The 12,500-nt window shown below is 42.9% G+C and overlaps 1 protein-coding gene across 2 annotated transcripts in view; it reads right to left on the reverse strand.

Annotated features, from left to right (window-relative positions):
- Positions 1-2,989: 2,989 nt before the first annotated feature.
- Positions 2,990-12,500, reverse strand: part of Med (Smad/Smad4 homolog Medea) — a 38,965-nt gene continuing 29,454 nt past the window's right edge. For both annotated transcript variants that reach the window (XM_065236628.1, XM_065236629.1), the window contains 3 exons: positions 3,850-4,018; positions 3,663-3,786; positions 2,990-3,586 (listed from right to left, as the gene is read on the reverse strand). In XM_065236628.1, the coding sequence (XP_065092700.1) occupies positions 3,372-3,586; positions 3,663-3,786; positions 3,850-4,018 (508 nt within the window). In that variant the 3' untranslated portion in view covers positions 2,990-3,371. The remainder of the gene's footprint in view (positions 3,587-3,662; positions 3,787-3,849; positions 4,019-12,500) is intronic.

Below are 12,500 nucleotides of genomic sequence, written 5' to 3' on the forward strand. Positions count from 1 at the left end.
GATTTCAGATGCCCTTTTGTAATCCAAGATGGCGGCCATCGGGTCAAGAAAAATTGTCAAATACTCTACAATATGAGTATTTCCGGAAAGAAAACGACGTGTAGAGGCCGAAAATCGATGCCAGATGCCATTTTGAAATTCAAGATGACGGCCATTGGTTCAATAAAAACTGTCAAATACCTTACAATATGGGTATTTCCGGACGTGTAGAGGTTGGTAACCGATGCCAGAGGCCATTTTAAAAACCAAGATGGCGGCCATCGGTTTTAAGAAAAACTGTCAAATATCCTACAATGTAGGAATTTCCGAAAAGGGACGACGTGTAAAGGTCAGATATACATTCCAGCCGCTATTTTGGAATCCAATATGGCGGCAACATGTTTTCCATAAATAAGGCTTACCAAGCATATTGCGTATAATTTATTGTGTATAGCGTATCATTGAGCAAGATCGCAACGTAACGTGGAAAATTCCTCAAAACAATAAAATGCTTTGATTTGTTTTGTTTTTTTTCTATCGTAAGCTACAGATTTATTCCACATTTTATTTTCTCTTTCGATAACAAAGAACCAACCAGCGCTGTCATGTTTTATGAATTCTAGTCACTCTCGTTCTTCCACACCGTGAGATGGGTCTCGACTTCCCTTAGCAAATCTTGCATTTTTGCACTCCGTTCAACATTGCTGTCCAATGTGCAGAAACTTTCGACCTCGGAGAGTTGATTTAGTTTTAACTCGATTTCTGCCGCACCAGGTGGTGGATGAAAATATCAACCATATTCACTTTAGAGGGGTCCAGGAATAAATCTGTAGTTTATGATAGAAAAAAATAAAACAAAACAATTAGAAGCGTTTTATTGTTTTGAGGAATTTTCCACGTTATGTTGCGATCTTGGTCAGTGATACGCTATACACAATAAATTATACGCAATATTCTTGGTAAGCCTTATACATGGAAAACATGTTTTTTTTAACTAGTTCGTTTATTTGGAAGGCTCAATCACGTTAGCTTTACGGAGCCGATAGTTCATTGTTCTTTGTTTGTAACAACATTCACTTAATTCTATGTCTAGTAGGATTTGGGCCGACTACTCTCGGCTTACTCGAGGTAAGAGAGGTACATTGTCGAAGGATAGGATCAGGGGAGGAGCTTGGGGGTAAGGTTTCGTTGTCTCCTCAGAGCGTTGTCACCAGTATGAACGATAGTGCGGTTCTAGTTTCGTCTAGAGTTCGATCGGCTATGGTGACCATGGAAAACATGTTGCCGCCATATTAGATTCCAAAATAGCGTCTGGAATCTATATCTGGCCTCTACACGTCGTCCATTTTCGGAAATTCCCACATTGTAGTGTATTTGACAGTTTTTCTTAAACTGATGGCCGCCATATTGGATTCCAAAATGACATCTTGCATCGATTTCCGGCCTCTACACGTCGTTTCCTTTCCGGAAATACTCATATTGTAGAGTATTTGACAGTTTTTCTTGAACCGATGGCAACCATCTTGGATTCCAAAATGGCGTCTGACATCGATTTTCGGTCTCTACACGTCGTTCCTTATCCGGAAATACCCATATTGTAGGGTATTTGACAGTTTTTCTTGACCCGATGGTCACCATCTTGGATTCCAAAATGGCATCTGACATCGATTTCCGGCCTCTACTTGTCATCTCTTTTCCGGCTCCTGTTCTCACATTGCACAGCAACATCTTATATGGACAAGCTTTGGAGACATAACATATTAAGGAAGTTCATGTGTACACTAGCGCCGCGTAGTGTGAGAGTTCTGAAATAATATGACGATCACCCGAAAGGACTTAGTCATCTGAACAACTTTGCTGAAGACAGTAACCGTCTATATGGCCAGGTTCTCGAGATACAGCTTATACAGGAAATTCACTTGCACACTAGCGTCGCGTAGTGAGCGTGTTCTGAACTAATATGAACATCATCCGAAAGGACTTGCTCACCTGCACAACTTTGCTCAAAACAGCAACTTTCTATATGGCCAGGCTCTCGAGATACAGTTTATATAAGAATTGCACATGCACACTAGCGCTGCGTAGTGAGAGAGTTCTGAACTAATATGGCCACCATCCAAAAGGACTTGAACACCTGCACAACTTTGCTGAAAACAGCAACTTTCTATATGGCCAGGCTCTCGAGATACAGTTTATGTAAGAATTGCACATGCACACTAGCGCTGCGTAGTGAGAGAGTTCTGAACTAATATGGCCACCATCCAAAAGGACTTGATCACCTGCACAACTTTGCTGAAAACATCAACTTTCTATATGGCCAGGCTCTCGAGATACAGTTTATATAGGAATTGCACATGCACACTAGCGCTGCGTAGTGAGAGAGTTCTGAACTAATATGGCCACTATCCGAAAGGACTTGGTCACCTGAACAACTTTGCTGAAGACAGTAACTTTCTATATGGTCAGGATCACGAAATATTCTATGTTGGAAATATGATCCATATATTATAACGCCCGTCATAAGTAACATAAAAGTGAAGCGCCTCTAGCGGTGTAGTTCCCAATTTAACCTGAATCCAATGGCACAGGCTTGTTGGTCTAACCCAGTACAGCAACTTTGTCGAAGACAGTATAGCTTTATGTATTGAAACAAATGAGATAATCCACTACAGCCCCCATTAGTGAAAATCCCATAAGCTGTGGGTATCCTTATTCGCGGATAGCCCGGCAATAAGGATCCGGCAATAAGAGATACCGGCAATAAGGAATCCGGCAATAAGGATTCCTGACTGTATATATAAAGTGAGTGTTTTTTGTTGTTTTCATTTTCTTGTCAGAGGTAGAATATTTGTCGGTTGCTTTTGTATCTTAATTCAGTTAATGTTTTTTATCATCTTCATTATTTATAAGGAGACAAAATTTGTATTTACCATACGGCAAATGTTTAAATCACTTGATGCTTAAACGTTTCATCTTCTTTTCAGAATTAGCGTAGAATTTTGTAGATCAGTATCTGTATAAATAAGTTTATTCATATTTCAGCTGCTAAGTATACATGTTTTTCTGCTTATCATAAACGTTATTCACTAACAAATCACACGTTTCTCTTGTTTTCACTATCCGTTATAGACGATGAGCTGAAGATGACTCATATTTTAATTTTTGAATACCAGAAGGGTAAAAAGAAGAAAGTCGCTATACAGGAATAGGTTTTCTGCATTACCGTCTCGAACGGATAGCTAAACTCATGTTTTTAACAAGCATTTGAATGCGCACTCTCATAACACTCTGGTGATCACTAATCATTCATGTATGTATCACACTACCATAAACCATATTAACAGATACGCATGAAATAAATATCCTACTGACTGAAGCAGCTACGCACATATTTACTCTATACCCCCTCGAGGACCATCGATCGGCATTTGGTGCAACACTTCGTCCAGCAGCTGCAGTGCTCTGTGTAAGTGCACCTCTACCCAGCAGGGTGTCTCTTTGATTGACTGTCTAGGGTAGTCGGGACCCCACCCCTTAACAAACGATAACCGCAGAATGCAGAGCCTTCGCAAATCATCGACACCGATTCCGGCAGCGGCGGAAAGATCTAGAATAATTGGCAACAGGTAAATAATTCCGTACCACTGATTACTGAGTGAACGATTGTCACGTGTGTAACTTACTTCTGGGAGCACCAACAGCCAACCCGGATACACCGGCCACAGCTGCAGCTTGCATTTGGGCAGCTTTTTGGGCGCTAGTAGCAAGCGATTGCATCTGGAGATGGCATTGGCGGAGATCGAATACCTGCATAAAAATAAAAGATGAATCCTTTGTTTGCACAGTGTTGGACAGCACACTATAACATACCTTTATACATGCAGCGGGATAGATTTTATGAACGGCATCGCCGGGCGTGCGGCCAGCCTCTCGATCCAAATAGTAGCTTTGTACAAAAACCGAATGGTCACTGAGACACCGTAACCAAACGTCTCCCTCGCCGCGCAGATCTAGCTGCACTCCTTTGCCGATGTGTAATCTGCAAGAGTAGATAGGATTTTTTTTAATGCGAAACAAAATGCATTGCATTTTCTTTAGGCAGCATACTTAAATGATGTAGCATATTGTTGAGCAATTTTAACGTATTTTTCTATACCTAATATATGGCCGGTCACAACTTTTGCAGAACCACCCCCATCCTCTTTAAAATGCTCAATGAGGCAAATAAACTTAAGAATCCCAAAACACTTATTAAAAAAGTATTATACTAGAGACTAGATAAGAACCTTGAGTGTTCATATCATTTAGTCCGTGATTTGCGCACACGTCTATCAATGCTTAAGAAATCGGATAGGCTAGCGGTGTACTTCTTTACTACTCCCAAAGACGCGTTCAGCTTTGATATTTTCAGGGTCACATTAGACCTCGTCGACTCTACCATCCAGAAGCTGAAATTCTCGAACGCTGTTGGGCCTGACGGCATTCCATCCTACATACTCAAAAATCAGAAAACATTCACGCTTACCACTACACCACCGGCGCCGGCACCTGTTCAAAAGTGTTCGAGATTATCATCAACGACGTTTTATTTGCCAGCAGTAGAAACTGCATTTCTCCTGACCAACATGGTTTCCACCCCAAACGTTCGGTCTCAACAAACCTCGCTCCTTTCATTTCCCTATGCCTACGGAATATGAAAACAAGAGCGCAGGTGGACGTCGTATACACGGATCTCAAGGCTGCTTTCAACCGGGTTGATCGTGCCATTATATTTGCCTAACTCGAGAAGCTTGGTGTCTCTCAAGGACTCACTCGTTTGTATGAATCGTATCTTACCAATCGAGAGCTGAAAATCAACTCTGGTCAATCGGAATATTTTTTAAACAACTCAGGCGTTCCTTAAAGCAGCAATTTGGGACCACTGCTATTCTCGGTATTCATTAACGACATCGGTTTGATACTTTCGGCTGCGATGCTTCACTGATTGCTTGCAGTTGCAGCAGCACCGATAGTTTCGAAGAGTTGTGCGCTAGGAATTTTCTCACGTTGAGTGCTCAAAAACGCATATCATCAGAGTTGGTCGTAAATGCTATCTAACATGAATCTTTAGTGTGCTAATTTATTAGCTAGATAATGGTCTTAGAAGAGGGTAGGTAGATAGTTCCGTTAGAGCACGGCAGTATGAAAATGAGCAAAGGACCATTAATGCGACAGTGCAAGTCAAACGCACACCCTTTGCCTAACCCGTACGACGTATAGTCGCTATATTCAACAGAAAAGAGCACATCAGCTATTGCGAACAAAACTTCGGCAACCCCTTTCATCTTTGGGTTGATGAAAGTTTCCCCTATCCGATGATGCCGGTAATTTGATTTGCGTTCGATTGGCGAGGAAAGAATAATCAACGTTTTGTTTATAAAAGTTCATAGTACCTTTTCAATTGTTGGTCTAAAATATATTGAATTGATTCCGCTTTATGATGTGTGTGTGTTCAATCTACCCCCACTGGCCGGCAGTGGTATTATGGAAGAAATTTGCTTACTACAATCCTTGATGTAATAATAAGCAAGTTTAGTCCGGGAGTTAGAAAGCGATAGCTCTACTGCAGATTCAGCAACCCATTTCAGAATGCCTGGTAATTCACGTCCATTCCGAGGTTACTTTCACATACAATAAGCCCCGCATGTAAACACTACCGTTATCATATGAATAATGGTACTGCAAACACACTTCCAGATTTCGAAATGTGATGTTTCGAAATCTGGCGCGTATTTAGTAATATATGGAAATATGCATTTATGATTGATTATAAATCAGAAGGATCTCACCAAATTCTGCCTCCGAAAAAGCACCGGTTTGTTCACTCGCGGTAGTCGAAAAAATCTTCCGCGTTGTTTTTACAACCGAACACGACATTTTGAATCACACGCGAAGTTTTTCATTTGCACCGAATTTTTGCCTGACACCTCATTTGCGTGCATCCTCCGGAAGGCAGAACGCCAGCACCAAGAAAAGAAAAAGAAACCGGTAAAACTCTTCTTGGGAGGGAGGTAAAGCACCAAAAAGCAAGCGAAAAGAAAAACCGACCAACGCGACACCACAGCAACACAGCTACTCGAAACAAATTTCATTCCCAGATTTTTCACATTAATTACAATATCACTAAACAAACTTCCTTAAACGTGATAGATCTTAATTTACACTTGTCCATACGCGAAAACTAATATTTTTTTCTGAATTGATTCCGCTTTATGATAGATCGAAATTCTATCCGCCAGAATATGAATATAGCGACTATAGTTCCAACTCGTATGAGCCCGAGCTTATTGTCAGGGCGAACCTCAACGCGAGCCAGGTTACAATAAAACAAACGTTCACACTGACGTTTGATAAACAACAAGCAGACCCAATTGTAGCGGCACTGGTGGTGTAGTCCCAGACAACCAGAAGTCATATAACAATGTGCAGACAGTATCGTAAATTGCTACAGTTTATGTCAAAAATCGCATATAAGAATGAGATGCATCACATTATGTTTAAGTTAAATCGTATGGAATGCAAATTTCCGACCTCTATGCGATGATTAATTTTTCCGTCGTACTGTATCACAAATCAAATCGGATTACATTGTAAGACTTTTAAAAGTGAATTTGTTATTACAGATTAAATCGTGTATGATGTTAAATCAACTCGTTTACAATTAAATTAAAATTTTCACGTATATGGCCTCCACTTTTGTACGTATAAGCCATTTCTTTGCATTCTATACGATTTGTTTGTTGGTATATATGTTTGTATATCACGAAAACAACTTTGAATATACGTGCATTCTGGTTGTCTGGGGTGGTAAGCGTGATTACCTCTCACCCCAGCAGGCCTGGGTTCAATCCCAGTCGGCTCCGCCGGGATGTTCTGAGGCATAACATCTCTGATCACACGCCTTCCTTCGGAAGGGAAGTAAAGCCGATGGTCCCCGGTTCCATGAGTTGATGGATCGATAGGTAGGGTCAAAGTGTGTGCGCTGCCTCCCTGTCGTTGGTAGCATTGGTACTCAAGTACGGAAAACAAGATCGACGGAAAACAAATCAAGGATAAAAAAAAGCAGACCCAATCTTGATACCCGTACCCGGTTGGAACTGAATCAAAAACAAATTCGCTATTAATCTTCTAGTTTACTCGATATCTATCCATTGCAAGCAATTTTTTTTTTTAATGTGTTTATTTTTCCAGGCTCATTTGCCGTAGCTTTGCGGAGCCGATATTCATTGTTTAGGTTACAAAATTTCTTAAGACTAACGTTAGTAAAGCGGGGGCCGATTACTCGCGGCTATCTCGAGGTTAGGGGTAACAAATTGTAACAAATGGATGGCAGGGTAGGGATTGAGAACACAAGGTTTGGAGAGCAATGTGCTCTTGATCTCGAACTAAGCGACCAACTGATGAAAAAGACAAACATGGGGGTACACCGATGGGCAGCTAACAACTTGGGGGAACACAAGATGACACTAACTACTAAATCCTCAGATCTATCCGTTTTAAAAACACATATATTAAATTGCAATAGTCGAGATCTCGGCTCGCCAAGATGTCTCTAACGGGCCGCATAGGTTGTTTTCCTCGGGCCCTGAGGGATGCGGATAACTCGGATCTAGCAACACAATGGCGGGTACATGACCAAAGTACGTGGTCGATATCGTGATAGCCACTACCACAAGCGCACAAATTGCTGCCTGCGAGCCCGATTCGGAAGAAATGCGAGTCTAACGAGTAGTGATTGGACATGAGCCTTGATATGACACGTATAAAGTCACGGCTCATGTCCAATCCTTTGAACCATGGCTTGTTCGATACCTGTGGGAGAATAGAATGTAACCATCTTCCCAGATCACTCTCATTCCATTTTTGTTGCCAGTTGGTGAGGACGTGCTGACGGGTAATTGAGAAAAATTCCGCAAAGGCGATTTGTCGATCAAAAATATCGCCTTCCATAGCGCCCACCTTAGCTAGCGAGTCCGCTTTCTCATTGCCCGGAATTGAGCAATGAGATGGGACCCAAACTAAGGTGATAGTATAGGAGCAGTTAGATAAAGTACTCAATTTAGCTCGGATTTCGGTCAGGAAATACGAGGAGTGCTTCATCGGCCTCATTGATCGAATAGCCTCCAACGAGCTAAGGCTATCAGTAAAAATAAAATAGTGATCAGATGGTAGTGAGGCAATTTGCTCTACTGCGTAAAATATGGCTGCTAGTTCCGCAACGTATACGGAACAGGGTTTTTGCAGTTGATATGAGGCGCTATGACATTCGTTGAATACTCCAAATCCAGTGGAAGCGTTTATAGTTGACCCATCTGTGAAAAAACTCTTATTGTTACTAACATGGTGGTACTTGTTTGCAAAAATTAAGGGAACAACCATCGACCGATGGTGATCTGGTATTCCACGGATTTCTTGCAACATGGTCAGATCAAAATTTACAGAGGAACTATAAAAGTCTTGGAGGCAAACACGAGAGGAATTGAATGAAGAAGGGCCAATCTCCAGCGTCATGTACTCGTAATAGAGACTCATGAATCTTGTTTGAGGATTTCTGTCGAGCAGCTTCTCAAAATTTTCTATTACCAATGGGTTCATTACTTCACAACGGATAAGAAACCGGAAGGACAGTTCCGCGAAACGATCTGTCAGTGGGAGAACACCCGCAAGTACTTCGAGGCTCATCGTATGCGTCGAGTGCATACAGCCAAGCGCGATTCGGAGGCAACGGTATTGAACCCGTTGCAGCTTCAGGATATGTGTTTTCGCCGCGGATTGAAAGCAGAAGCTACCGTACTCTAGAACCGACAAGATGGTTGTTCGGTACAACCTGATCAGATCTTCCGGGTGTGCTCCCCACCAAGTTCCAGTAATTGTACGAAGAAAATTGATTCTTTGTTGGCATTTTTGTTTCACATACGCAATATGTTTTCCCCATGTGCTTTTGGAATCGAACCAGACACCTAAATACTTGAAAGATATACTTTGAGTGATTGTTCTACCCTTTAGTTGAAGCTGTAACTGTGCAGGATGATGCTTCCTAGAAAAAACAACCAACTCAGTTTTCTCCGGAGAGAATTCGATACCCAGCTTCATAGCCCAAGTAGACAAATTGTCTAAGGTATCTTGCAATGGTCCTTGCAGGTCCGGTGCACTTGGCCCTATAACGGACACAACACCGTCATCTGCAAGCTGCCTTAGCGAGCAATTTTCATCAAGACAACCATCAATGTCTTTTACATAAAAATTATAAAGAAGGGGGCTTAAACATGAGCCCTGGGGGAGACCCATGTAACTAATTCGTGAAGTTGTCGAGTTTCCATGAGAAAAGCTCATATATTTCTCAGACAACAAGTTGCTCAAATAGTTGTTTATAATTGGTGAAAGCCCACTATCGTGGAGTTTATCCGAAAGGACATCGATACAAACAGAATCAAAAGCCCCCTTAATGTCCAAGAAAACTGAACCCATTTGCTGTTTTTGCGCATAGGCCAGTTGAATTTCAGTTGAAAGCAACGCAAGACAGTCGCTCGTTCCTTTGCCTCTCCGAAATCCAAATTGCGTATCTGAAAGTAAACCATTCGACTCGACCCATTTGTCTAGACGAAAAAGAATCATTTTCTCCAACAATTTCCGTATACAGGACAGCATCGCGATGGGACGGTACGAGTTATAATCCGACGCGGGTTTACCGGGTTTTCGAATGGCGATAACTCTTACTTGTCTCCAGTCATCCGGAACAATGTTGTGCTCCAGAAATTGATTGAATAAGTTCAACAAGCGTCTCTTCGCGACATCTGGGAGATTTTTAAGCAAGTTGAACTTGATTCTATCCATTCCTGGAGCTGAATTGTTACATGAAAGGAGAGCAAGTGAGAATTCCACCATCGAAAACGGGGAATCTATTTCGTTATTACCCGACGGACGATCACGAACGTTGGTTTGAACCGACACCGAATCCGGGCAAACTTTCCGCGCGAAGCTGAAAATCCATCTGTCCGAGTACTCCTTGTCTTCGTTAATCGGTGTAGACGCGTTTCGCATTCTCCTGCCGACATTCCAGAGTGTTCTCATGGAAGTCTCTCGCGACAAACCATCGACGAACCGACGCCAGTAACCGCGTTTTTTTGCTTTAATTAAGTCCTTAAAAGTTTTCTCGAGGTCGGTGTACCGCTCGAAATCCCCGACCTTGCCGTGTTTGCGGAAGCGTTTAAACGCGGCGGACTTCTCGCTGTTCGCGTCGGTGCAATCCTTATCCCACCACGGGGTGGGTGGTCGCTTGCGGACGGAAACACCCGGAACTCGTTTTGTCTGTGCTTGTAGCGCAGAATCGATGATGACACGCGCGAGAAAGGAGTACTCGTCCAGCGGAGGAAGTACGTCAACCGATTGACTGGCATCAAGAACCGCGGTCGCGAATTTTCGCCAGTCAATGTTTTTCGTAAGATCGTACGCGATGTCGACCGAGCGAGTAGAAGATGAACCATTGGTAATAGAAATTTTGATTGGCAAATGGTCACTACCGTAGGGATCTTGAATTACTTTCCACGAGCAATCCAACGATAGTGAACTCGAGCAAAGTGAGAGGTTCAATCTGCTTATTTTTGCTGGAGGTTTGGCTACTCGTGTTGCGTCCCCGGTGTTTAGAATTGTCATTTTGAAGAAGTCGCACATGTCGTATATCAAGGTTGAGCGGTTGTCGTCGTACAGTTCCCCCCAGCCTGTACCGTGAGAGTTAAAATCTCCCAAGATCAACCGTGGCTCCGGCATAGCCGTGCAGATATCCGCGAAACTTTGACGAGAGATCGCGGTTCTCGGTGGAAGATATACTGAGGCAATACTGAGGCATTTACCTCGAATATTAACCTGACATGCAACAACTTCAATGCCTGTCACCGAAGGCAGATCGATTCTGTAGAAGGAATGGAGCTTGTTAATCCCCAGAAGCACCCCTCCATACGAATCTGCCCGATCAAGGCGAATAATGTTGAAATCGTGGAAAGCAAGATCGTTGTCTGAAGAGAGCCATGTTTCACAAAGGGCAAATGCATCAGAAAGTAAATTGTTAACTAAAAATTTAAATGTGTCAAGTTTTGGTATAAGACTTCTACAGTTCCACTGAAGAACAGAGATCATATCCCCGACCTCATTCGGAGAATTATCCATCAAAGGATATGATCGATGCAAGGAAGGACCCCCTAGAAGCTAGTTGCTTCAAAAGAGTTTTCACCATTGGCAGCACTAAATTAATAATGCTCCTCGTTGAGTCAGAGACATTGAATATACTGAAGAAGCTATCCACAATACCAGAAAACGTGAACATGGGGGCATGTTCTTGCTGATTATTCAGCTGCTTTTCTGGCCGAAAAACTGGGACATCTGGGGTTTTAGATGATCCTGGAAGTGACGGAAAGTTCTTGTCATAATTACAAGGTTGAAAACCCGGTGGAATGGGCTTCGGTGCATTTCCGTTACCTCTTGATTTTTCCAAGGTGGAAGGGTGGTCCGTACGAGTGGCCTTACGAGGCTTTTCGGTGTTGTGTTGTTTTGCTCGTTTTCTCGTATTGCCTTTAAAGACAAACGGACTACCCTCACCGACCTCTGAGTCAGAGTCTAGATCATCAACTGGCAAAATGGAGAACGTGTTACTGCTTTTTGGTGTGGTCTGAGAAGATGAAGCGGTATTCTTCAAGAGTTCTGCTAGTGTTCTCTTGGAGCGAGCTTGCAGAGACCGCTTAAGTTTTTCTCCCTGCTGTTTATACCTCGGGCAGTCAGTCAGGGTATGTAGGCTTTCCTTGCAGTACACGCATTTTGGAGGAGCACCGCAAGGGCCCTCTTGATGTTGCTCGCCACACTGATCGCAGCGTGGTTTGTTCGAGCAGTAGTCCGATGTATGACCAAGTTGTTTACATTTCGAGCAGTTCATTACCCGAGGTACAAACAGACGTACAGGCAGCCGAACCTTGCCAATAGCGACGTAGTGAGGTAACGCTGAACCCGAAAAGGTCACACGAAACGAGTTTGACAAGGAATAAGTTTTTTTGGAGCCTACTACGGATACTGACTGCATTTGAAGGCAGTCCAATATCTTCACCTTCGGCAGAGCACGGTTTTTAAAGATTCCGAAGGAATCGGGACCCAAGAAATCATCGCTAGTCAAACTCGCTTCGGTGACCACTCCTTCAATTTCTACCTCACTACTGGGTATGTAGACTCGGTATTCCAATGAAAAAAGCTCGCACGCAACAATTTGATTAGCCTGCTTCCGGTCATCAACGGTAACGCGCAGTTTTATTGGTGTTACCTTGAAAATATCGGTAACGGCCGAAAAATGTGTTGTTAGATCCTTAGAGATCCTCGGAATGTTCAAAGGTTTTTGTTTGGGCCGGAAAAAAACAACCCATGGGCCTTTCGAGGCTTCTGGGTAAGCCTTTAGGCGGGGGAGCGCAGAGATTTTTGGGGGCAATGGTGTGGGGGGTGCAGGA

This window comes from Ochlerotatus camptorhynchus, unplaced genomic scaffold (assembly GCF_037179485.1).
Source record: "Ochlerotatus camptorhynchus isolate MF236.1 unplaced genomic scaffold, CSIRO-AGI_Acam_v1.1 ptg000558l, whole genome shotgun sequence".
Classification (NCBI taxonomy): domain Eukaryota; kingdom Metazoa; phylum Arthropoda; class Insecta; order Diptera; family Culicidae; genus Ochlerotatus; species Ochlerotatus camptorhynchus.